The sequence below is a fragment of the Brassica rapa genome, chromosome A03, assembly GCF_000309985.2.
Source record: "Brassica rapa cultivar Chiifu-401-42 chromosome A03, CAAS_Brap_v3.01, whole genome shotgun sequence".
NCBI lineage: Eukaryota > Viridiplantae > Streptophyta > Magnoliopsida > Brassicales > Brassicaceae > Brassica > Brassica rapa.
This window is the reverse complement of record NC_024797.2, coordinates 26,286,003-26,312,580: the sequence shown is the minus strand read 5'-3', so window position 1 is coordinate 26,312,580 and position 26,578 is coordinate 26,286,003. Positions and strand designations below refer to the sequence as shown.

Genomic DNA, 26,578 nt, shown 5'->3' with positions numbered 1-26,578 from the left:
TAATGATCAAGAAGAATATTTAAGAAACTTTTGTATAATATTCAATAAAGTCCATCCATCCCATTTGATAAAACATTTACTTATAATCCAAGAAACGTATTTGTAAAATAAAATAAAACGTTGTCATCTTCACATGTGCCTTCTTCTGGTGTAACAACGTTGTAGCTTCACTTCCTCAATAGGAATAGGACTTTCCGGGAAGTTACACGGCACAACAGTCCCCGGTTGCTTCTCCGGCAACAGCTGACAAGGCTCCGGAGTCACACCACTTGTATAACCAGAAACATCCGTACAATTCCAGAGCACTTTCTTAGGTTTCTTAGAAAGCGTGATGGTCACGTTAGAGATACATATCCCAGTAAACTCATCTCCCGTTATTCCAGCCAACTGAGCCGGCATGGTAACGTTCTCTGCGACCATGTCTTGATAGTTAATGTTCTGAATAACCGGTAACGCTTTCGGATCATAATGCTCGTCTGGATGCGAACCGTAACTCCCGGTCATCCAAAAGACATACTTCATTGTCTTCATCGTCATACCTCTTACGTACACATCCTTCACGTACCCTCCACGTCCAACCGCTGTTTTAATCCTGCATGTTTTGATTCCGGTTTAATCAAACCGACACCAAACTAAACAGGTTTGTTTTTTGGTTACATACCTGATTCCAGACTCAGAGTTAATGGCGACGATGTCTTCAGCTCGAACATCCTCAATACCACCGGACATCTCGCTACCGAGAGCGATGACAGCACTGTCAGGTGAGATGCATGTGAGCCGTCGGATCAAGAGCTGTTTCGTTGGCATGCCGTAGTTGATTCCATACTGATCCCATCCACTCTTCACGGCGATACAATCGTCACCAGAGACAATGTAGCAATCTTCGATCCTCGTGTTCGTGCAAGAATCTAAAAATAAACCGGATTGAGTTTCAGCCAGATTTTTCTAAACCGGTTACCGGTATGGTTTTGTACCTGGGTTAATCCCGTCGGTGTTTGGTACGGTGACTGGTGCTAATATTGTCAAACCTTGGATAACAATGTTGCTGCACATGTTTAAATAAGATAAACAAAACCGGTTTAGAATTTGGTAACCGAGTTGTTAAACCGGGTGAGTTTTTTACCTGCTGTAAACCGGGTGGATATGCCAAGAAGGCGAATTCAAGAAGGTGAGATTAGAGATTTGGATTCCGTTAGAATGCATAATCTCAATCAAATATGGTCTTGTGTACTTTAGTTCTCCTCTCTTGAATTTTCCCCACCATGGCTCTCCTTGTCCATCAATAGTCCCATTCTCACCTTTCAAAATAAAGCTCAATTTAAATTAGGAAAATTTCAGTATTTCTGTTAATTTGGCACTAATTGAACTACTAACCGGTGATAACCACATCGGTTAAGTTTGAACCGAAAAGTAGACTGATGAATCTTCCACCATCTGTGTCTCTCCCTCGTCCGTATGAAGGCAATGGCTCTATCACTTCATAATCACTTTCTTCCTACAAATAACGTAAGGATAAAGAATTTTTATAATTAGCTTAGAACTAGGCAAACTTTATTATTAGACACTAGACATGAACTTTTAACTATATTCGACTTTATTTTTCTTAGTTTTTTATTATAAAAAATGAAAAACTAATACTAAATAACATAACTAAGATCTTAATATTACACTAGATCTCGATCCGCGCAACCGCGCAGGTTTTTGTTTTCATTTATTTTTATATAAATATTTTGTTTTCAATTCTAAATTGGTATATATTATAATATATGTGTGTCTATCAATTTTTAAAACATAATAAGTTTACGGTATATTTTTCATTGAATAGATTATTTCAAACTTTCACATGTATTTGTATCTTCTTCTATATATATATTTTTGGATTATTATTTCATTATTAAAATCGTAACTATATATATAAAGATTAGTAAAATATTTTTTTATTGTCATATTCAAAGATATTGTAACATTTCAGAAATTTAGAATTTTTAAAAAAAATTAAAATTTTTGCTTCATAGATTTATATTATCGAATAAATAATTAAACATTTATTTTTGTTTAATTTTTAAAATAAACTATATAGTTTGAAATTTGGTTTTCATTGGTTTAAGGTAGTAATCATTGTTAGATAATATGATTTTTGTTATTTAAAAAAAATATTTATAATTTTAAAAGTTAACATCGATAAATATTTAAATATTTAACATATAGAGTTATAGTATTACAACATTAAATTATATCTATTTAATTTATACTATCTATAAATCCAATGAATCATCTATTGTTTAAATCCAATTATTGATAGTCCAATAAAAATTTCTGGTAGACCTAAAATTTAAATGATAAGATTAGAAATTAAATGTAACATGACTTTCTAGGAATATGTCCATTTTTTTGAAAATCACACATGAATCAATGTTGTGATTTCTGATTTAATATATAAGATTTTCTAAATCTATAATTTTACAACTAGGGTCAGAAAGTTTTTACATGATTATTTTTTCAAAAGGGTCACATATGGTGGAAATGATAAAGCTATTATTTTAGACCAAGGCCCAAAAGTAGGTTGTGGCTGTTGGCTGAGAGATGGAACTGAAATGTACGGGTGAGACATCATCCTAACAATGGTCGCAGACTCTTAAAATCAGTGCCGTGCGAAGAGTTTCAGGGGCCTAAGGCAAATTTTAAAAATAAACTTATTTACAACTATAATGAAAACAATTTTGTAATATGATATATCGTTTTCACCAAATACACAAATCTAACCCTGTAAAAGAATAAGATTATGTATATTAGTCTATTATGTGGAAAGGGTTTTTTAAAAATAAGCCTAAACCATTAGATTATAAATTTATTTTAAATTTTGGGGCCCTAAAAAATTCATATTAATCGAGGGCCTAAGGCGAATGCCTTTTTCAATACACTGTAGGCACACCTCTGCTTAAAACGATCCCCACTAACTTTACGTCTTTGCCTATTTTGTCGTCTTTGCTTAACTCTCCTCTACTTTTAGAGTAAACGCATTTTAAACCAAATCAATAGTTTGCTTTTAGTAGAAAGTTTATAACAAAAGCAAAAAAAAGTAACGAAATGGTCATTAATCTTATAGGTCAACTAAAGTTTATGACTATTCATTACTTTGTTGCTTTTGTTAATGACTCTTCGTTACTTTTTTTGCTTTTGTAAACTTTAGTCAACTAATCAATAGTTTGCTTTTGTTAATTACAATTTCAATATGTGCTACTTTAAAAGTTTTAATAATTCACCAAGAAACAAAAACATAAATTGAATGGCCCAACCATATATCATCAGAAGCTGGCCAACAATCTCACGTGTATGTATGAATGTAACAGCAACAAATTTACAACAGTTTTACCAAAAAAAAAAACAAATTTACAACAGGAAAGAAATATATTCATCAATGACATTTGTGGAGTTTTGTGTCACGGGGAATATTCCTAGTTAATTATATAATTCTATAATAGTTAATATGATGGAGGGAAAAAAAGCTTACTTGGGAGGCGAGGAGAACAGCATCACGGTGGAGGAAAAGCGTGAAATGGCTGGTGAGGTTAAAACTTCCGGTAAGCCACCGTCCAGCGGGAACAAATAACAATGAGCCACCGTAGTCTGCGAAGCGGCTAAGCTGCGACACTGCGTCGCGAAACGCCGCCGTGTTTGAGGTCACACCGTCTCCTACGGCGCCGAACTCGTCAAGAGACGCTGAATAAGCTCTACAAGATAAGGCTGAGTACTCAAACTCTTCTCCGCGACGGTGACCGTGGTGGCGTCGGTGGCGATGAGTATGGGAATCGGTGGCTCTGAGGCTATGTTCGGCATCGGTGGCTCCGGTTAAGCCACCATAGTGGCTGAGAAGGAGGAGTAGAAGGAAACCGACGGTGGAGAGAAAGGTTCGCATGGCAGTTTTCTAGGATAGGAGAAATGAAATTGGATTATTATTATCTGTTGTATGAATGGAAGAGTTATATTTATAAGTGACCGGACGGTCCGGACCCCAACATAAATAATTTAAATTTCGTACAGCATAAACTTTTCAAAAGTTATACGTTATATATATTTTTAAAAAATGTTATATATATATATATATATTCAATCATATATTTAATTATTAATATACTAATCGACTTTTAATTTAAGTAAAACTAAGAGTTATCCTGCGCCATGCGCAGAAATAGTAATTTTAACATAACATTTTTTATTTCAAAAAAAAATTTTGATTTATATTTCAACATTATTAATTTATATTTCAACTTCAATAGTTATAAAAAATCATAAACATATTTTTGTAATCTTATTTCTTTTGATTTGGTATAAATATTTAAATTTTATTTTATTTAAATTTTAATAAAGATAAAATTAGATTTTATAAAAATAGTTTTAATTATATTAGTGTGTTTAATGATTATTTATTTTAAATATATATATATATATATATATATTCCCATCTAATTTTAAATATATACATATATATATTTACATATAAATATAAATTCTAATAAATTTTAAATTCTGTTTGTTTTAGTTAAACTGATAAATCTTTTTGTTAATTTAAATGATGAAGATGAACAAATAAATTTAAATAATGTTTAAATATTTAACTATCAATTTTTTTTTGGATTAGTGTTACTTTATTTAGTTTATTTTTATTAATGTGAGATACATATATACGTATATATTATTATTTTAATTGGGATATATGAATTACTAATATATTTAATAGTTTACCATAAATAAATATTTATATGGAAAATTGACATTAATGATGATATATGAGTTATTTTTGTTACCATATTTAAAATCTCTGCAAAAAAATTTAAATTTTTATAAAGAAATTTTACATCTCACAATTAATATGATGCCATGTCACTATTTTTTAAAACCATGTCATCAATTATAAGTGCCATGTCATCTTTTTTTTCAGCGAGAATGATTGTAATGACGACATGTGTATAAATCACTTCGCAAATATAGTCTAAGGGATAGTTTTTAATCGAAACTAACTTAGATACAATTATCTCCTGCAAGGAGACGTTAACCGAACCACCATTAGACCTATTATGATGGGTAAAAAATTAATTGAATGAGCAACTTTATACTTTTGTAAACCAAATTATGGAAGTTAGTGGTTGCATCTTCCAAGTTTTTTACCAAATCTTGAATAGAAATGAGTTAAATACATGTTTGGATATTCTATTTAAATCATTCTAACCAAAATGATCTAGAAAAACAATCTACTCTATTAAAATAGAGTCCTAATTAAAATCTACCATGTGATATTTTAATTTTGGACTTATTCAACATGTTATCACTTAACATACGGTCCTTTTAATATACATGCTCTTCTTTATACAATTATTCTACCATGTGATATTTTAATTTTGGACTTATTCAACATGTTATCACTTAACATACGGTCCCTTTAATATACACGCTCTTCTTTATACAATTATTTATGATGACCCATATAAATAAATTTAACTGGTATGTTGTGCCTTGATATCGACATGTCGTTTTGATCACTCGGTTAAATTTCACTTTCAAAACCATGAACATTATTAATATAGTGAAGATGTACATTATCAATATACACTATTTTATACCTATTCGATTTCGAAGCTACTACAACTACAAATTATCAAAATAGTCAATAAAACAAATATCCAAATTTTGAAAAGCAGATCAATAATATATTTTTGATCCGTTTTTTCAAAATTTGGATATTGTTTTATTGACTATTTTGATAATATGTATAAATTTATAACTTTTTATTAGAAAAAATAATATAAAAACTATTTTATTATAATTTTTGAGTTTTAAACTGTGTTTTCATATCCGATTCAAACTCATGGTCGAACCAGTAGATCTGCTATTAACCCAAGAAAATAATTTAGACATGCTGTTAACCCGCTATATGATACTGTTGATCTGATATAGATCTAACATATCTGATAATATTTTTAAAACTTTTTGATTAAATTACTCATATATTTATTTAATATTACATTGAATAATAATAATTTTTGTTTAACATTTTGTATATCATGAGAGTTGATACATAGATTTAAGAAAAAGATATTTAGATGTCATTATGTTTGTTAATTTATATAGAGTAAAAATTCAAAAACCTATTAACAATTACTAAGAAAATAACATATTGATGTAATTACAATAACAAAATTCATAGACCTATTAACGATTACTAAGTTCTATAGGTGTGCTATAATTTATAACGCCTAATTATAATTATTTTAAACTTATTTTTAATCACTAAGTTCTACTTGTATGGTATAACTTATAACGCCAAATGATAATATTTTCTATTAAAAGAGAAGTACCATTTTTATCTACCATAAAAATATCAAACTAACTTTATTAGGTTCATTTCACTAATTACATTTATTTATTTATTTACATTAATCTATTTAACATATAAAGATACTAATAATAAATCAATTTTAACTGTAAATTTAAATTTTAGTTTTAGTTATAACAAAATATTGAGAAAAAATCTATCAAAATCTTTCTAAAAATTTAAAATATTTTATTTAAATTAATACGTTGATTAATTTCGTAATTAATAATATATACTATTATACATTAATTTAAATAAGATTTTATTATAAAACAAAATAAAATAAAAGTGTATGCTATTTTCAAATTTTATAATTATATTCTATATCTTCTTTATTAAAAGAAATACCATAAACAATTCATACTAGGTCTATTTCATCAATTATATCTATTTGATTATTTAAGTTAATCTATTTAATATATAACATTTCTAAAAATTCTTATAAAATTATATAGATATTAATAAATAAATTTTAACTGTAAATTCAAATTTTATTTTTACTTATAACAAAATATGTTGGAAAAAATCTAACAAAATCTTAATAAAATTTTAAAATATTTTTAAATTAATGCAGCAATTGATTTCATAATTAATAATGTAGTATTATTATAATCTATTTACTTATAAAATCTCACAATATACTAAAATAAATAACATAGAAATATAAATTATGCTAAGAAAATATCAGTTCTATAGTATAACTAAATAGAATTTTAAAATGTATTGTATTCAGTCTGTAAAAATTAGAAAAAAATGAAGGAGATTCTGAATTTTTTTATTTCATACTAAGAATTTATTTTACCAAACTCGAAAATATATTAATATATAATAACAGTTAATAATAAAGTAAAATGTATAAAACAAATTATTATACATTAATAATATCGAATAAGAAACATAACCAATAACATTATAGATTTATACAATATATAACACTAAAATATAAATTATATCTTTGAAAGTTTTGCGATGGTATATGTTATAAATTTATAAAATGAAAATCTACCCGCACTGATATGCGGGTGAAAAATCTAGTTTTATTTAAAGCATGCTATTTTATGGGAAATTCAATATTATATCCGAAATTAGCATCTTAAAAAAAAAATTCATTGCTAGCCTACGAGGAAAAAACGCTTTGCAATGATATTGTTAAGGGGTATAAGTTAAAAGTTAAAACCTTTTTGGTGTTAAGTCTGCTAGATTTATGAAAATTAACAATTTTAATATCATGTCCAAAAAGGTCTTGTGAAGTGTAGGGTTTTTTTTTTACGTCAAAAAGCCATTCTAGTGAAGTGTAGGTTATCTTTATATTTACGTCGTTTTTTATTATATGTGTGTCATTAGATTAATTATAAATTAAATTTTTTAGGAGGATATTTTCACAATACAGAAAAAAAAACTTATCTCCACCATAATGGGTTGTGAGATGGTTACTAATACATTTTCTCATTTTGCAAAAAATTCAGCTAGTTTTTAATTTATATGGGACATAACGATTTATTATTTTCTAAATAAATTTAATAATATTCATATCAGATATACTTTGGTAAAATATATATGTTTCTATAGATTTACTATCAAAATTTATATGATTCAGTATTTAATTTAATAGTATTTAAAATTATAATTTTCGCAATGAGCAGAGATATAAATCTGATGTCATATAATACCTCAAATCAACACCTCGAAATTCCGCTGAGAAAGTGTATGCTTTTAGTCAGCACTTAGAAGTAGACGAAAAGCTGATCTAAAAAAATACTGGATAAAAATGGGTGATATCAGTTTATTTTTTAACAACTACATTGTTTGGCATAAATAGTGTATAAGAAGTAATAAGACTTAAGATGTATCCGGAAATAACAATAAGTAGTCGTTCATATTTGTAATTTTCTGAAATGTGGTGAATGAAGATAGTGGGATGCTACGTTGATCTTTAAGTGCATTAAAGTTATCACAAAGAATAATGCATTTCATTTAACAATCAATTAATTATTAATATTACGAATACAGGCGGCTGCCAATATCGACGCAAAGTTAAAAGAAAGTAAAAGTGTACCCACATAGTATACAATATGTGTGTATGTGTATTGGACTAGCAAGTAGCAACTATATAAACATAGCACATAATGCATACCTGCTACGCCACTTCGATTATTTCCTTACTTTACTACGACGCATGCATTAGTTTTTTCCTTATTTTTCTGAAAATAATCGATCTACCGTTTTTGTTTAACGACAAAAGTGTATTTCATATTTTATATGGGTAATGTAGAAAAAGAATATTTATATCGTACTAAACCTTTTGATAATATATAATAAAAAAAAAATTCTTTAGGATAGACCTAAAAAAGTTTTTATCACAAATATAAACTTTAAAAATAAAAATGACTAAAATAGACTTAAAATATTTTATCAAAAGAAGTAAATATACACTTATACCCCTAAAGTTAATTAATCTAGACATTAGGATTTAGAGTTAAGGAGTGAAGTTTAAAGTTTAAAGTTTAAGGTTTAAGGTTTAGGGTTTAGGGTTGAAGAGTGGAGTTTTGGGGAAAGATTTCAAATTTTAAAAATAAAAATAAATTCAAAAAATGCTATTTTGGTCATTTTAGTTTTTAGGATCTATTTTTGTGACAAAAACTTAAAAATGTATATTTTAGAGAATTGCCGATAAAAAAATAAGTAAATAATTGCTGAAAAATACCCAAATGCAATGGTTGTAGATAACCTATACCATAAAAACTCAGATTCTCACTGCACATGTAAACCTACCAAAATAGAGCTAAATACTTTATCTCTTAGAATAATTATAACTTATAATCGTTTTAGTAATTTACCTAATCATCCAAATGTCCAATATTGTTTGTTTGCCAAACTCTCTAACGGTTTGAAATATCTTATTAAGAACATGCACATGGGTCTATATGAATATTTGTGTGTAGTATTATTCACTATAAATTAAAGGTGATAAGTATTGGTTGTTGAGACTTTCCTAGTTACGCCTTTGTGGTCAAAATCTCTAACAACCCGGTATCCCTCCAAGCCCCAGTCTACATATAAAAAACTGTCGAAACTTCAAAGTCAAAAAGAACACCAAACTAAACCTACTAGTTGACTTAATTTAGCCTAATTAATCTAAATGGCTCTAGCAAAAACAGACGCGAGAGGGAACACTTAACGGAAAGAAAAATACATACTGCAAATGACAGTATATAATGTATTGTGTCTATCATAAACTGTGACATTACCAAGTGTGAATATAGTGTATCATTGGTTCTAATAATCCGACTTCATATACACTTTCTGCCTTAAAATGATTATATGTTAGGCTGCGCCGTTGTGAATGTCTCTCATATAACATCTAACATATAATGTCTCTCATATAACATCTAACATATAATCTTATATATGAACCTGAGCACCCAAAATGTTTTATCATGTGAGAAGATCTTAATTTTTTCTTTTTTTAAGATCTTAAATTTTTGTGTTTACCCTAAATAAAAAAGCTATAATCAGATTGAGATGGATGAATTTGATATATGAGAAACTTCAAATTTATAATTGGAACGAAGTATATCGGAAAAGGGACTCTTTAAGTGATTCTGATTAATGATGTTATGAACTTTTATGTCGGCTTGCACGCCACGAATACTCTGCCCATTATCCACGAGATAGATCAGCAATAGCATGAACCCATGATGTATATCCAAAGGTATTATACTATTTTTAATAAAAGAATATTCAAAGCAAATATCATCATGTTTCATCTTTACTTTTTCTATAATGTATAATTCACGGCTACGCAATTTGATTGACATTTTCAACATTTTGAAGAGAATTTACGTTTTCTTTTTGTAGGTTTGATTATTCGTTTTTTATATCAGCTATATGTGCATATAAATTATATAAATACATTTGGAAACATATTGTACGGTTGTACGAGTATAACGGAATAATGTAACATAACCTTTTACAGATAAAGAATCTTGTAGTCCTTTCTGAAAAATGTATAATTTTGTATAACGAAAGTGGGGTTGGTATAATAAAACTGGGAGAAACTGAAAAAGGAAATACACAAGTCACGGGAAAGTTTGAAGCAACCGACTAAGCATTTTGATCGATAGTGGTTGGAGTGCACGAGAGATAAAGATAGATCATTATTCCAATACTGAATTTAATAATTAAAGAAAACAAATTGTCAGTTTTCTATACACAATATGCCAAATTTAGCTTGTCACATTTTTTCCTTATTAGTCGTAACAACAAGTAACTTACAAGTTTAAACCTTTAAAATTCTTTAATGTTTTGCATTGGAAAGTATAATATCGAGTTTCGGAAAACAAATTCTCATCTAAAGTGTCAAAATTGCAATATAGAAAACAAATGAGTGGTATATTAGTGGTAGAGTTTAATACCAGTACATGCTGGCTCCATGCAGTGCCTGCCCTGGTGGGTAGCACTCCAAGCACCAGTATCTAACTCACCAAACATATTTGAATAAATTAGTTAAAAAACTATTGTTATATTATTTTAACTACAAATGTATTTTCTGAAAATGGCTAAATTTAAATTGCTTGTGGTCTTTGCCATGTCAGGACCGACACTAGTTCGAAGCTCACTTGGGATGAAGAGTAAACACACTCTCTCTCTTTTTTTCTAAAACACCTCTGAAGAGTAAATACTCAAAGGGTATTATTGACCCGATTGTAACTTGTTGGTGGTGCCTAGAGGCTGAGGGGCCTGAGTGTCTTAACATTTCGATTTCAAAAACAAATTAAGATGGTATCCACGCTTTGAAATTGCGTGATTATTTTGGTTGAGAAATTTATTAATGTGTATGTTTGTTTGTACACTAATATGTTTAGATGCATTCATTAATTTTATGTTGAGATTTTATTTTTGCTTTGCAGTTTGGTTCCGGTTCAGTTGTAATTTTTGGTTTTTGGTTCAAAAATTGTAAGAATCGTTCGGTTATTATGAATTTGGATTTGATTTGAATTTAATTATTTTGATTTTTGGATTGGTTCAAATAACAATGTTAGAAATTCGATTGAAATTTTGGATTTAATTAGCACGTGTGGATGATGAAAGTTTTGAAAGTAATCAAAAGAAGAGTATTGCCTCTTGTTTTCACATTACCATGATTTAAATTTTCTCTAGTATGTATTTATGCAATATGAACATGTCATTTGTTTTCTGAAATAGTAAGCCTTAAACTTTACTATAACAGATACTCTTGAGTAAACTCAGATGCTGATCATTACATCTCAGTTCTGTTGTTTACAGCAACTATTATTTATTTAGTTAAAGGCTTGCCCGAACAACAATTATAGCGTTAGGCCACACTGATTAGATTCAAACCCAGTATGTACCATGTCCAATTGGGGCCCATCAGTTTAGCTAGTCCGTTGAAAAAACATATTCACTTATTTTCTTTATCAATAAAAGCATATAAGGAAACATCTTGAATATCTGATTGCAATTCGTCATTTTTAATCCACTACTTTTAATTTTCAGACAGCATTAGAGGCTTTATAAGATTAGTACCCTATTTATCTTCTGTATATTATATGAAAAGTGAGAGACAGAAATCCCCTATATATTATTTGAGAAGCACTACAACATTCTTTTGTAGTCACGTGTCATCATTAAAATGATTCCTAGATTCCTTAGAAAAATATGTTGGTCCATCTAAATATATAATAAATTTTTTATTACACCACAATAAATATATTATTAATGTGCTTCATTATTTCCTTAAATAAGATTATGGAATTCTCTAATGTAGGTAAAGTATATATGACAATTAATGATTTTCAATAATAAAAATTTGATAAAAATAAGTGTGTATTATAATTATCTTTGTTTAATCTTAAGCTATTAAAATAAATTAAACAATCAGAGTAACCATATAATAAAAATTAAAAAATTTATTTATATTATATTTTGAATTTTTAAAAACGAGTATAAATTACTAAAATTGTTAAAAGTTTCATTCTCAATTTTGTGATCTATGATTTAAAACTTTTGTTTTGACATGATACAAATAATTAAAAAATAACATAAGTTGAAAGTCTCATTTAATAAGTATCAAAAATAAAAGATATATAAATATATGTATCATTTTAAATTAAACTATATGCCATATAAAAATACATAAATATTTTAATTTTGAAATTTACTTTGAACATTGTTTTGATTAAAAAATTGAAAAAAATTGACAACTTAATTTTTTAAAATATTATAAATTACTTAAACCATTAATCCCACGGTGAAAATTTAGTTATCACTAATTTAGACATTTTGCTATAACAGATACAAATGATAAAAAAAATATGAGCAAAAAGCATCATCTAATAAATATTAATATTAAAATATATCATATATATGTTACTATCATTAAATTTAATTATATATCATATCAAATAGAAAAAATATTTTTTTGATTTATAAAGTTTATTTATATGTTCGCACCAATTTAATTATATAAGTAGTAGATGATAAATTTTTAATTATTAAATATATATTTATTAGTTCATAATATGTTATAAACATATAATATATAAAATAATTTATATATATAATGTTCATCCCGTGCAAGGCGCGGATCTTAACCTAGTTGTATATTATTTGAAAAGTGACTGAGACAGAAATTTGATGATGTATCTGAAGCTATGCTCAATAAATTCGGCCTAATTGTTTAAAAGCTAGATCACTTTGCGCTGTTTCAGGATTAATTTTCCGAGTAAAAACATAGGCAAACGATTCTATGATAAGTAGAAAAGGCTATTGGCCTACAATCAGGTCGAAATCTTCACATAAAAGGTAATTTCATGTTGATGTTTCATTCAAAAAAAAAAAAATTTCATGTTGATGTCTTGTGAAACACGGTAACATAGAAACGTTAAATGGTCCTAAAACCTTAATCATATATGTTTCTCTTGAGTCTTGCCCGTAGGAAGTCAATGGTGGTTCTAGTGTTGCCTTGAATGTAACAATCGAGGAAGTTTTCAATTCCCGAACAAAACCAAATCACGTACCGTTGCAACTGCCCTGCACTCCATTTTTCAGTTTTGTTTAGGACTTAATGATAATCATTATCACAGTGAGTTATGTATCCTGGTTTGATTGTGGAAGAGCAAGAGTTCATAGACAAGAGCCATATGCTGATGCACTGTTGAGAAATGATACTTCTCTGTGTTGTGATTCTTTTGGCATTACAGATTAGTGGCTGTTATTATCTTTCTTCACTGAAGGAAGTATATATACCAACTAAGAACAAAGTCCAAAACAAACAAAGAAAAGGGTTGAAAATCAATCAAAGAGACCCGGCTGCAACTGACCATAATAACTAGCCAGGCACAATCAGCATCAAAAAGACTTCTGAGCCACTCCTGATAACTTCTAGCAACATAAGATTGAATGGATCCTTCTTTGTAACACTTTCTGCAATAAAAAGCAACAAACTAAACTTGATTGACTAGATGTGTAAGCAAAGTTCTGAAGATGACAATGAGCTTAATGTGTTTCATAGCTAATGGGCTTGGACTAATTTTATTTGGGGGTTTACTACAGTGTTTTCAAGATAAAATAGCAAGCAATAATATACTAGTAGGGAGCAATATTATAAACCAAATTAAAGGGAACATAAAGTATGACATCCCTGTGCCATAGCCCTAATGCTGGGACCAATAATTACAGAGAATAGAGCAGGTGCATAGACACCTTTTTATTATTCTTTTCTTAATTCTATTTTTAAGAATAATTTAATAAGAATACGACAATAATGTTAGCAATCAAGAATCCAAAGAAGAATGTAATGGGGTAAACTAAAATACCTCTTGTTGATCCTCTTAGTTCTTATTTCTTAATTACCGAATCCAATACAAAATAAAGACTTCCATCGTTTTCTTACGAATTGTTGCTTAGTTAGTTATGGAAAAAGTTTGAAATTCGATACGTTTTCTTATCTAATCATATTCATCTGAAAGTCAACAAAAGAAGGAAATAAATTCTACCAGATCTATCTACACTTTAATATCATGTATTAGAAAACGCCAAATATCAGGAGAGTATAGTAGTTACAATTATCTATCATCTACACTACCAAGAGTATAAACAATCATTGCTAAAGTTTCATAATTTGTCGCATTTTAATCCGAATATAGAAATTTTGTTTGCACTTTTATGAAATTAGAAAGTTTGTTCACAAATTTGATAGTTAGCATAATGTATATTAAATGTTTCTGAAACTAGAAAGTTTTCATTGGTTAATTATGATTAGATAAATGGTTAATGATGTTTTTACCAAAAAATAATGGTTTTGTTTAGAAAAATACTTTCCCTCTTTCTGATAAATGTAATTTTATCATTTTTGTTATGTATAAAGTGATTTAAGAATTTCAATGTAACTTTGAACCTAATATTAATTATAAATGCATTGATTTACAAATTTTTTATTTATTTCAAATATTAATGGTTGAATATATGTAAGTAATAAAAATATATATGCATTTTAGTTATTTTTAATATGTTTGAAAAATGTCAAAATAATTTTTTTTTTGCAAAAAGAATAGAATATGAAAATTATTATTTTTAATCCGTGTAAACTTAGAACGACATTAATAAAAAAGACAGAGGGAGTACATGATACCAATGTGTTTACCATGAATGCATTTAAACCATCAAATGGGAGATTAATGCTCTGCATAGACGGCATATTAATAAAAAAGCAACATTAAATGGAGCTTATCAACGAGAATAAAACTGATGAGATTCCTCTCCAGACAGTGTGTTTGTGTTTAAGTTTTGGTGCCAATGTATATTTCTAGATTTTTTTTTTGCTCTTAGTTTTATACTATTATCTTATGGTGGTTGTATGACGTCCCCAGGTGATTGTGAGGCTATTCAAAATATTTAGATTTAACACTTTTGTAATTTCTATGATATAAAGGTGTATATTTATATCATATTATTGTATATATTATGCAATCTATTAATTTCTGTCAGTGATGCATATATTCATAATTTCCAAACCTAACAATACTGCGTGCAAATGATATAAATTTAAATCTAACACCCTTTGATCAAAAAAGAAAATCTAACACCCATACTTATTCAAAGATAAACCCAAATCTATGTTGATGATAGTAAAATATCTCTAATAATATTACATATATGAAATATATATATATATATATACACCTACACGTGGAGTGACTCAAACCTAACAAATATCATATTTGAACTTTTTAATATTGATATCAGCGAAGAGTGCTGACCAATAAATAATCAGTAAACATACATGTTTAACAATGATTGAAGAATGGTAATTTTTCAGTTAACAGGGTTAATTAAAAACTATGTCAAGCGAAAACAAACGATTAAGCCAATGTAAATTCTTTAGCCACACCCTTTGCTGAAAAAACGAGACAACAGTCAGAGCCGTGCTTAAAGCCTTTTAAAAAGGGCATTCGCCTAGGGCCCCCAAATTTTGTAGAAATTTTAGGGCCCCAAATTATAAAAAAAATAATTTTACATGGTAGTTAACATATTCTATTAGTTAGATTTTTATTTTTATTTGAATTTAAATTGGACTTCTGTTTAAAGTAACTAGGTTTGTAATCATTTTTGCTATATTTTAAATAAAACTATAAAGATTCTACTTCTAAAAAACTGTAAATATTTGATCACATTGCTCTTTTTTTATATGCTATGAGTTAGATTTATTTTATATATTTATGAGAATTTGATAAAGAAAATATAATATTTTCAATATATAGTTTATTATAGTTAATTTAAATGCTAAGATTTATATTTTTGACAGCTACCAACATTTCAATCAAAAATTTATATCTTTGTATTTATATTACAAATTCATACTTTTTGTTCATGATTTAAAATTTTATTTTATAAAATTTTGGTGAAGAAAATTTAGAAAACGTTTATTTAATACTTCAAAACTTTTGAGTGTTATATATATATATATATGTTATTAAAAATATATCATGTAAAATATATTTTTGAACTCGCCTCGGACCTCCGAAAACCTTCGCACGGCACTGACAACAGTACGACGCAGCTTGCGCTGTTAGGAGCAAAAGCGACACGTAGATAGTTTTCTCAATGACCCACGTGATTCTTACGAAAGCTTTCTACAATACGCACATAAACCCTTTTTTGTTTCGTGATAACACCACAAAATTATTATTATATTATCAAACAACAAATCTTCCATTATTTAAAAAAAAAAAACAAAGACAACAACCCCATTTATTTAGTTTAATAATAATTATCTCCTCCTTTTTTATGTTCTTTTAATTTTTTTTTTTTGCTTTTATGGAGTTTCAAGTGGAAGAGAGTATTGCGTTCTCTCTCACCCTTTAATCCGTCTTTCCATATCTCTCTTCTCTCTCTCTTTCCCCTCGATTTCTCAGGACACATCCATCACCAATCTCATTCACATTAATCTTTCTCTTTTACGAAAACAAAGATCCAATCTTTTCGGTTCGTTCTCTCCTCCGGGGTACGAATCAAGAAGCTTGAAAGAGTGAGAGGATGAAAGGTAACCAGAAAGACTCCTCGGAGAAACCCGGAACGTTGTCGGTGGTAACCCGACCCGGTCCAAAACTAATGGTCTGGCTCATCTGCTTCATCGCTTTCACTTACATTATCTACATGCTCAAGCTCGTCTCCACCTCACGCTCCTGCGACGATTCCATCACCTTCACCACCCTCTCCGCCAACCTCTCCTCCTCCTCCTCTTCTGCACTACCTTCACGCCGGCGCGAGTCGGAGGAAGAAGAGAAGGCAGAAGACGAGCCGACCGATCTCAGCCACGTGGTGTTCGGGATCGCCGCGTCGGCGAAGCTGTGGAAACAGAGGAAAGAGTATATCAAGATCTGGTACAAGCCCAAACACATGTGCGGCTATGTCTGGTTAGACAAAGAGGTGAAGAAGAACATCACTAGCAGCAACGAAGACGACGAGGATCTACTTCCGCCGGTGAGAATCTCCGGCGGGACAGCTTCGTTCCCTTACACGAACAAGCAAGGGCAACGCTCGGCGCTGCGGATCTCGAGGATCGTGTCGGAGATGCTGCGTCTTGGTCCGAGAAACGTGAGGTGGTTCGTGATGGGTGACGACGACACTGTTTTCGTCACGGATAATCTCATTAGGGTGCTGAGGAAGTACGACCACGAGCAGATGTATTACATAGGGAGCTTGTCGGAATCTCATCTGCAGAACATATTTTTCTCGTACGGGATGGCTTACGGTGGAGGAGGGTTCGCTATTAGCTACCCTCTGGCTAAGGCTTTGAGCAAGATGCAGGATCGGTGTATACAGAGGTATCCTGCATTGTATGGTTCAGACGATCGCATGCAAGCTTGTATGGCTGAACTCGGTGTTCCGCTTACTAAAGAACTCGGCTTTCATCAGGTAAGACAAGTTTTGTCTGAATATTTCAGTTTGGTGGTAAACTAGTAATAGCTGGTGCTGGGTCACTGCCAAGTATGGTGAATTTGTCTTTTAAGGATTTAGTGGATGATTGTTGAGTCCTAATGTAGAAACCATAAGCAATCTTTTATGATTTTAGTGGGAAAGTTGGTGTTTTTAGTGATATTTTGACATGGGTCTTGAAGGTAATGATGGTAATTGAAATGGGTTTCAATCAAAGTAGTTAGCTTTTCAGGAAAATTGAAACTTTTAAGAGTTTTGTCGGAAAGAGTTTCAAAAGACTAGTTTTAGGGGCACTTGTTTTTTCGGAGTATAATGTTTCTTGTAAGATGTTGCTAAAAAAAAAATTTTCTTGTAAGAATATCTCATGCCGGTTTAGTTTCGTTTCTTTTTTCTGTTTGTGCTTCAATATTTGTTTTGGCAAATTTTCCGTGGTTTGGTACCGACAAAGCGGCGCGTGAGTAGCTCAATGTCTTGTCCATTTACTTTAGTTAGATGGTTGAATACAGGTGTAAGAGTGTGGGACCCGCTTTTCTGTTCTTTCACACTCGAATGATTTGTTGATGTCATAATTTCCTAGGCGCACATATGACGTGTGAAACTCACGCTCCGTGTAACATCTTAAGTTTGTGTTGTTCCGTTTCAGTACGACGTTTACGGGAGCCTCTTCGGTCTCCTGGCCGCTCACCCAGTAACACCGTTCGTCTCAGTGCACCACCTCGACGTCGTGGAGCCGATCTTCCCAAACATGACACGTGTCCGTTCCCTTAAGAAGCTAACTGTACCGATGAAGCTCGACTCAGCCGGGCTTCTCCAGCAGTCTATATGCTACGACAAGCACAAGAGCTGGACCGTCTCGGTCTCGTGGGGCTACGCGGTCCAAATATTCCGAGGAATATTTTCTCCAAGGGAAATGGAAATGCCTTCTAGAACCTTCTTGAATTGGTACAAAAGAGCGGACTACACCGCCTACGCATTCAACACCAGGCCTGTTAGTCGGCAACCGTGCCAAAAACCGTTTGTGTATTACATGTCGACCACGAAGTTCGACAAGCAGCTGAACACGACGGTTAGCGAATACACGCGGCACCGTGTTTCGCATCCGTCTTGTAAGTGGAAGATAGCGAACCCGGCTGAGATTAACACCATCGTCGTTTACAAGAAACCTGATCCGCATCTGTGGGAACGGGTAAGTAACGTAATGTTATTTTTTTTAGCATGTGGTTATAACGTGCATAATGTTGTGGACTTACATGGTGCATGTGTTTTTTGTACAGTCACCGAGGAGGAACTGCTGCAGGGTGTTACAAACGAAGAGGAATAATACGTTATGGATCAATGTTGGTGTATGTAGAGATGGTGAAGTCACTGAAGTAAAGTAACTTACTCTTATATAGTATTTTTGTATTGATTTAATTTTTGAATGAGAAGAAAAAATAGTTTTAGGCTGCTTTACTCACTCGTAATTTCTTGCCACGTTATTTAAAATTGTATTCATTGAGATCCAACTGGTTCAATTCAACATTGTTCCAAACACAACATATCAATATTTAGTAAATATTTTTTATTTATTAAAAACTAGATTTTAGTGAAATGGACGTGACGACGTGTATATATATATATATATATATTTGGTCTCTTTACTTTCCAAAAAAAAAAATCAAATGAAAAGAAAAAAATTCATCAGATGTCTCAGTCCAATAGGGGGACGGTCTCAGATAACAACAAGATGATTTGAAGTAAAGTCTTACACACCAAATAATGACCTCAAAACACTTTGACCGGCACACAGAGCATATATCAACGACGTGAAAGTGAACGCAAAAGAGTGATTACTTTGGGTAACCTTGAGGTGGATAAGCCGGACCAGGAGGGTACTGAGGATAAGCTGGAGGGTTTTGAGGGTAGCCAGAAGATGGATACCCTTGAGGAGGGTGTTGTGGGTAACCTTGTGGAGGATAACCGATAGCGGGTGGAGTGGCTTGATCAATCCGTGACATTAGCTGAGGGGGAGGCACAGCCATTGGTTGTGGACCGAACTTACCATCTCTCTTGTCCATTTCCACCTTGTGTTGTGTCTAGATATAAGCATAATAAGATTTTATAAGGAAAACTGTGATATTAGTTTTTTGAGTAGAGGTGAGGTTGATATCATCACTTTACCTGCATACAAGCGCAAACCCTGGGAATGAAGCAAAAACATGATCATCAGGGTCAATTAAGTTTAAAGAGAGAATGAAAATGAGAGTGCAGATAAGGAAGTTGCTTACGTGCAGTACACCATGTCAGATAAACAAGAGAGCAGCTGGGAAGCTTCTGAAAGCTCATCAATGCCGACGATACACGCAACTATGGAGAATATGCAAGCCACTTGGCTAAGGCAAACCATAAAACCCTACAACAGCCAATAAGACAGCACAGATCACTAACACTTGTTTCTCATGTTTCATAGTCTGTACTGTTTCTACTTTAACTGCTTGCGAGTCTCAATAACCGGCGTGACCAATGAGGATTACTACTTACAATGATGCAGTTGTCACATTGTGTGGTCTGAATTTGGAACTCATCTTGCAGAAGGAAACGAGTCGATGCCACAGAGGTTCCAAAGCAGCAAAAGACCTACGAATCATTTTGCTATTTAGGAAACTTTTATAATATTTAACAACTCATGGAGTGGCATCATAAGCCCATATAACATAGGCATGAGATTATATATGCTTATGTTATTATATTCAGATGCTGTAATGAAACATTCTATAACAAGACTTCATTTAAAGATAAAAAGCTCTGAAAACAAATATCCTCACCTCAGTGGCAAGACAAAGTTGAGGACATTTGGCTTCTCCACACCTGCCGCTACAAGGCATGTAACCAGCGCAGCATATGTACCTGAGAGATAAAATAAGGATCGTTTGAAACCAAGAAGATCAAACCAAACCGGAATGGATCTATCGGAATGTGTGGAATACCTAGACATGTCATTGTAAAGCGCACGCTTGCGAAGCAAGTATGATGCACAAGGGGCACTGCCAAATCAGATACAAAATCAAACAAAGGTCAAAGTCTTATTTACAATGTACCAAAAGTCTCGTATTTAAACAGAAACTTACCACCACAATGCAAAACAGCAATCTGCGAACAGCAACAAGACAGAAAAGGATTGATCAATACCCAAACCCGATCAAACAGAGGAGAGAAGAGAGAGTTAGAGAAGTTACAGGGAGTATCGCCCTGGATGGTGTGAGTGAGATCAGTGTGCCAGACGTTACGGAAGTTCTGGCGTTCCTGCATCTTCTCCGTGTCGAACTTCGGCGCCATTTTCGCACGGATCTATGGAGAAAGAAAGAAAGACTCAAGGAGATAAGGATCAGATACTCAAGAGAAAAGTCTTGAGAGAGTCTGCTCAAAACTATATATATTCTCACGAACGTGTATCTCACTTAATCGTCAACTTGTTTAAAAAAACGACAGTAGACCTTCGTTACGACCATTCTTCTTCTCCCCCTTGATGGTAACTGACGTTGACTAGTCCAAGTTACGAGACGTTTTCAGTAAAATATCAATAGTACAAGAACCTAACTGCAATTAACTTTAATTTGTAAACCCGGCCTTATGTTAATCCAATCATATTAAACCAAACCGGTTTCAATTTTGTAGACCGGAATGCCCCAGATCTACCAGTAACTAAGTGGAATTAAATTACGAAAACGCCCCTTGAACTATAGGCCTGTTGATTGATTTGTTTGTGCAGTTTCACTCATCGTCTCGGAGAAGAAGAAGAAGAAGAAAGGGAGAAATGAGCGGGCATGATTCCAAATACTTCTCGACGACGAAGAAGGGAGAGATCCCTGAGCTCAAGGAAGAGCTCAATTCACAGTACAAGGTTCTTCTCTCCTCCTCCTGATTCATTCATTCTGTTACGGATCTGTGATCCGCCATTTTCGCACGATTCTCATCAATCTCCTCAGTGATTCGTTATAACCTTTAGAAATTGATTTCCGTTAGATCTACATGACCCTGGTTTCGATCTGATCGGTACATTCTCGATAGAGTGATATGATGATGTACGCCATGGATAATGTGTTCAATGCTTGATTTGAAGATATATATATAAATGAGAAGCAATTGATTCAAGATGGCGGCGTGTGTTTCTCGTTTTGATTCAGTCTCTTTTCTTCTTTAGGATAAGAGGAAAGATGCTGTTAAGAAGGTTATTGCGGCTATGACTGTTGGAAAGGATGTTTCATCTCTTTTCACTGATGTTCTCAACTGCATGCAAACGGAGAATCTGGAGCTCAAGAAGCTTGTTTACTTGTATCTCATTAACTACGCTAAAAGCCAGCCTGATCTTGCTATCCTCGCTGTTAATACTTTTGTTAAGGTAACACTCTCCTCAATCAGTTTAATACTTTTGTTTCTTGGTATTTCCCTTGCTGTCATTTTTAACCTTTCTCTTTGTATTCGGCAGGATTCACAAGATCCAAATCCGTTGATCCGTGCTTTGGCTGTGCGGACAATGGGCTGCATTCGTGTTGATAAGATCACTGAGTATTTGTGCGATCCTCTTCAGAAATGCTTAAAGGTTGAGCCTTTATCCTACCTTGCTACTGGAACTTGTATCAACATGTTCAAGATATTGATGAAATATTATGTTTTTTATAGCTTTTTGCCATCTTCCTTTTTTTTCAGGATGATGATCCATATGTTCGCAAGACAGCAGCTGTTTGCGTTGCCAAACTGTTTGACATAAATGCTGAGTTAGTCGAGGATAGGGGTTTCCTTGAAGCCTTGAAGGATTTAATATCAGACAACAATCCGATGGTTGTGGCAAATGCTGTAGCAGCCCTTGCAGAGATACAAGACAAGAGTGCTAGTCCCATCTTTGAAATTAATAGTGTTACCCTCACAAAGCTCCTTACAGCTTTGAACGAATGTACTGAGTAAGTCTTTCCTGATTTTGGTATCATACTTTCACTCAGACTCTTTGAACGAATGTAATAACACCATACGTGTTCTTCACAGGTGGGGTCAAGTTTTTATATTGGATTCGCTGTCAAGGTATAAAGCAGCTGATCCTCGTGAAGCTGAAAATATTGTTGAGAGAGTCACTCCAAGGTTACAACATGCCAATTGCGCTGTCGTGCTTTCAGCCGTTAAGGTGACGCTTCAAAACAAAAAATATATATTTCCTTGAACTATCTTTTTTTTTTTGAATGAATTTAAAATTAGATTCATCAAAAGCCATTGTTTACATCTAGTGCATCATTGTCTTATTCCTTGAACTATCATCTTTTCGTCAGTCAGACCTGTTTGTAATGTGTCAACTATATGCCTTTGCGCAGTTTCTAATTCTATTCCTCTGCTGTTCCTTTTCTCTGCGAGCTTTTGTAGATGATCCTTCAGCAGATGGAGCTAATTACTAGTACAGATGTGATTCGAAATCTTTGCAAAAAGATGGCCCCTCCCCTAGTTACATTGCTTTCTGCAGAACCTGAGATCCAATATGTTGCACTTCGTAACATTAACCTTATTGTCCAAAAAAGGCCCACTATTCTTGCCCATGAAATCAAGGTAGTTTGGTTCTGTTTTGTAGACGCTCAGAATAAGCAATTGATATACTGCTTATATGTATTGATAATGCTGTACTTTTTTCTTTTAGGTGTTCTTCTGCAAGTATAATGATCCTATTTATGTCAAGATGGAGAAGTTGGAGATTATGATAAAACTTGCTTCTGACAGAAACATAGACCAGGTAGTCATTATACACTTTATTATCTGCTGTTTGTCCATGTTTTTTTTTTGTTTTGCTGCGTATCATGATGGTTTATGGAACATGCTGATGTAGGTTCTTCTGGAGTTCAAAGAGTATGCCACGGAAGTAGATGTTGATTTTGTTCGGAAGGCTGTTCGTGCAATAGGCAGATGTGCCATCAAACTGGAAAGAGCAGCAGAACGGTGCATCAGTGTTTTACTTGAGCTGATCAAGATCAAAGTAAACTACGTTGTTCAGGAGGCCATCATAGTCATCAAAGATATCTTTAGAAGATATCCAAACACGTAAGTTGATTTATTTCAACTTTCTTTGTTTTGGCTGTATAAGTGCTCTAACGCTCTTTAATGTTGGCTATATCATTCAAAACAACGTGCAGGTATGAGTCCATAATTGCAACACTCTGTGAGAGTCTAGACACATTGGATGAACCAGAAGCGAAGGTAATAAAATTTGTTTATTTGCTGGTGTAAAATAGCTAGAAGCTTCCCCATGCGAAATAAATCTCAAATCGGTGAAACTCATACTCTTGTATATGTTGGCATCTTCAAAGGCATCTATGATTTGGATCATTGGTGAATATGCTGAGAGAATCGACAATGCTGACGAACTTCTTGAAAGCTTCCTGGAGAATTTCCCTGAAGAACCAGCACAGGTCCAGCTGCAGCTTCTTACAGCGACAGTCAAACTATTTCTGAAGAAGCCAACTGAAGGCCCACAACAAATGATTCAGGTCCTGCCATGATCATTATATGATGCTTACCTTTTGCTCTCCTAATCAATTCAAGAACATGTATATGACGACAGGCCTTTCTTTTTGCCATGTTTCAAATTCTCAGGTTGTCTTGAATAATGCTACTGTGGAGACAGATAATCCTGATCTCAGGGATCGTGCATACATCTACTGGCGTCTTCTATCTACTGATCCCGAGGTATTTTTCCTTTGATATGTTAATACCATTCAACTAGTTCAAGTACAGTGGACACTGAGCTACAATCAGCTGTTTTACCTACAATTATGTGCGCTCTTCTTTTGACTAGGCGGCGAAGGATGTTGTTTTAGCTGAAAAGCCTGTGATTACTGACGACTCAAATCAACTTGAGCCGTCACTCCTGGATGAGCTGCTCGCAAATATTTCAACCTTGTCCTCTGTGTATCACAAGCCGCCAGAGGCTTTTGTAACTCGCTTGAAACCCACAGTTCAGAAAACGGAAGATGAGGACTATGTGGAAGGGGGCGAAACAGAGATATCTGGTAATCCGGTTGATGGTGCAGCTCCTGTAGCGGCTGCTCCAGCCCCTGTGCCTGATCTCCTAGGTGACCTAATGGGAACAGATGATGCTGCAATTGTCCCAGTAGATGATTACACAACTCTGTCAGGGTGAGTATGGCTTGAATGATGAAAGTTTTTATATTTCAGTGAACGTCTCTATAGGCCACATTAGGGATTGTGCAATGGACTGGTTTTACTCACTTCTATATATTTAGGTCACCTTGTCGTATAACTCATCAGATCACCTAAAATTGATTGCAGTCCTCCACTGCATGTTGTCCTGCCAGCATCAAGCGGTCAAGGTCTGCAAATTAGCGCTCAGTTAACCCGACAAGATGGTCAAGTGTTCTACAGTATGCTCCTCGAGAACAGCTCGCAGTCGGTTCTCGATGGATTCATGATTCAGTTCAACAAAAACTCATTCGGCCTTGCAGCTGCAGGACCTCTTCAGGTAGCAGTCGTTCATCCACGCTTATATTATCCTTGATTCATGAAACTGATGTCTGGGTTTTGTACTATATTAGGTTCAACCTCTGCAACCCGGAGAATCTGCCAGGACAATGTTGCCAATGGTATTGTCCCAGAACATGTCTGACGGGCCCACCAACTCTCTTTTGCAAGTTGCCGTCAAAAACAATCAGCCGCCTGTCAAGTACTTCACAGATAAGATTGTACTTCACGCTCTTTTCTCAGAAGATGGTAGGATGGAACGCGGAACCTTCCTCGAGGTAAGTAAAACACCTTATATATGATAAACAGTGCATCAACAATACCCACTTCAGCATGTTGTTAGTGATCATAACAATGTATGACAAGACTGTTGTGTTGGATAATTGCTTACTAATGTTATGAAACATTGCTTTGTGATATAGACGTGGAGGTCTTTACCGGATTCAAACGAGGTCCAGAAGGATTTTCCTGGGATAACCATAACGAGCATTGACTCAACGCTCGACTTGCTAGCCGCGTCAAACATGTTCTTCATAGCAAAGCGCAAAAACGGAAACCAAGACGTGCTGTATCTATCAGCCAAAGCCCCAAAAGGCGTACCATTCTTGATCGAACTAACGGCCATGGTGGGTCAGCCTGGTCTTAAATGTGCGGTCAAGACTCCAACCCCTGAGATCGCTCCTCTCTTCTTTGAATCCCTTGAAATGCTCTTCAAGTCTTGATTCTGGTGATGTTTACAATGTTTCAGAACGTAATAACCATATTATGTTAGTAAGTGATGTTTTTTTCTTCCCTTGCTTGGTATCTATTTGATCATTTTGTTTCTAATTTTTGTGTTTGGACCTACTCGAAATTTGCGTATTATGTGCTGAAGGTTTTGATTCACTTGTGTGAGATGACTTTTATTATGAGTATTATTATTTAATGACCGACATGAAATCACCTTGAGGATATTCAGAGTGGTTTAACAAAAATCATTCTGAGTTACACAATTCATATAAAGTCATCTAAAAGTCAAATCAGTATAAACTTTATTGAATATACCCTAGTGTTGTACATCAAAAATGACATGTTTCAATTTGAACAATGTGTAGAATATGAATTTTGTTCAGAGGTTAAAATATATATGTTGACATTTATTTAAATTGGTTAGTTAAGCTCCGTAACATACTAATTTTGTTAAAGTTAATATTAAAATTCGAGAAAGTCTGAAACTTTTAAATTAAAAAAATATTAAAATCATATTTATTAAAACTG

At 32.8% G+C, this 26,578-nt stretch overlaps 4 protein-coding genes across 4 annotated transcripts; 2 read left to right on the top strand and 2 right to left on the bottom strand.

The window, feature by feature from the left end:
* Positions 1 to 18: 18 nt before the first annotated feature.
* Positions 19 to 3,983, bottom strand: LOC103861401 (probable polygalacturonase). The gene is made up of 6 exons (XM_009139108.3): positions 3,512 to 3,983; positions 1,375 to 1,495; positions 1,124 to 1,298; positions 975 to 1,045; positions 662 to 908; positions 19 to 592 (listed from the first exon to the last, which is right to left on the bottom strand). Exons 1-6 carry the CDS (start codon positions 3,914 to 3,916, stop codon positions 130 to 132), a joined length of 1,482 nt encoding a protein of 493 aa, XP_009137356.1. The 5' UTR covers positions 3,917 to 3,983; the 3' UTR covers positions 19 to 129.
* Positions 3,984 to 16,632: 12,649 nt separating this feature from the next.
* LOC103861400 lies at positions 16,633 to 19,405 on the top strand. Its single transcript, XM_009139107.3, has 3 exons — positions 16,633 to 17,809; positions 18,474 to 19,016; positions 19,105 to 19,405. Exons 1-3 carry the CDS (start codon positions 16,928 to 16,930, stop codon positions 19,207 to 19,209), a joined length of 1,530 nt encoding a protein of 509 aa, XP_009137355.2. The 5' UTR covers positions 16,633 to 16,927; the 3' UTR covers positions 19,210 to 19,405.
* Positions 19,406 to 19,451: 46 nt separating this feature from the next.
* LOC103861399 lies at positions 19,452 to 21,391 on the bottom strand. The gene is made up of 8 exons (XM_009139106.3): positions 21,046 to 21,391; positions 20,938 to 20,959; positions 20,797 to 20,853; positions 20,635 to 20,716; positions 20,351 to 20,446; positions 20,098 to 20,222; positions 19,991 to 20,009; positions 19,452 to 19,905 (listed from the first exon to the last, which is right to left on the bottom strand). Exons 1-8 carry the CDS (start codon positions 21,143 to 21,145, stop codon positions 19,660 to 19,662), a joined length of 747 nt encoding a protein of 248 aa, XP_009137354.1. The 5' UTR covers positions 21,146 to 21,391; the 3' UTR covers positions 19,452 to 19,659.
* A 134-nt stretch (positions 21,392 to 21,525) lies between these two features.
* On the top strand, positions 21,526 to 26,251 carry LOC103861398 (beta-adaptin-like protein C). The gene is made up of 15 exons (XM_009139105.3): positions 21,526 to 21,710; positions 22,011 to 22,208; positions 22,296 to 22,409; positions 22,517 to 22,767; positions 22,850 to 22,985; positions 23,219 to 23,398; positions 23,487 to 23,579; positions 23,673 to 23,884; positions 23,977 to 24,040; positions 24,151 to 24,330; positions 24,437 to 24,529; positions 24,639 to 24,979; positions 25,133 to 25,322; positions 25,396 to 25,599; positions 25,744 to 26,251. The coding sequence occupies exons 1-15, from the start codon at positions 21,624 to 21,626 to the stop codon at positions 26,041 to 26,043; spliced, it is 2,643 nt and encodes an 880-aa protein (XP_009137353.1). The 5' UTR covers positions 21,526 to 21,623; the 3' UTR covers positions 26,044 to 26,251.
* Positions 26,252 to 26,578: the final 327 nt, after the last annotated feature.

Excerpts from the sequence above, each read along its gene's own strand:
- LOC103861399 (XM_009139106.3), bottom strand. The coding sequence starts at position 21,145 with ATGGCGCCGAAGTTCGACACGGAGAAGATGCAGGAACGCCAGAACTTC. Across the intron at positions 20,960-21,045 it reads CATCCAGGGCGATACTCCCT|ATTGCTGTTTTGCATTGTGG; the intron begins GTAACTTCTCTA and ends TGCTGTTCGCAG. Across the intron at positions 20,717-20,796 it reads CTTTACAATGACATGTCTAG|GTACATATGCTGCGCTGGTT; the intron begins GTATTCCACACA and ends TTTATCTCTCAG.
- LOC103861400 (XM_009139107.3), top strand. The coding sequence starts at position 16,928 with ATGAAAGGTAACCAGAAAGACTCCTCGGAGAAACCCGGAACGTTGTCG. Across the intron at positions 17,810-18,473 it reads AAGAACTCGGCTTTCATCAG|TACGACGTTTACGGGAGCCT; the intron begins GTAAGACAAGTT and ends GTTCCGTTTCAG. Across the intron at positions 19,017-19,104 it reads ATCCGCATCTGTGGGAACGG|TCACCGAGGAGGAACTGCTG; the intron begins GTAAGTAACGTA and ends TTTTTTGTACAG.
- LOC103861401 (XM_009139108.3), bottom strand. The coding sequence starts at position 3,916 with ATGCGAACCTTTCTCTCCACCGTCGGTTTCCTTCTACTCCTCCTTCTC. Across the intron at positions 1,496-3,511 it reads CTGTTCTCCTCGCCTCCCAA|GAAGAAAGTGATTATGAAGT; the intron begins GTAAGCTTTTTT and ends CGTTATTTGTAG. Across the intron at positions 909-974 it reads CACCGACGGGATTAACCCAG|ATTCTTGCACGAACACGAGG; the intron begins GTACAAAACCAT and ends GTTTATTTTTAG.
- LOC103861398 (XM_009139105.3), top strand. The coding sequence starts at position 21,624 with ATGAGCGGGCATGATTCCAAATACTTCTCGACGACGAAGAAGGGAGAG. Across the intron at positions 23,885-23,976 it reads TTTAGAAGATATCCAAACAC|GTATGAGTCCATAATTGCAA; the intron begins GTAAGTTGATTT and ends AACAACGTGCAG. Across the intron at positions 24,530-24,638 it reads TTCTATCTACTGATCCCGAG|GCGGCGAAGGATGTTGTTTT; the intron begins GTATTTTTCCTT and ends TCTTTTGACTAG.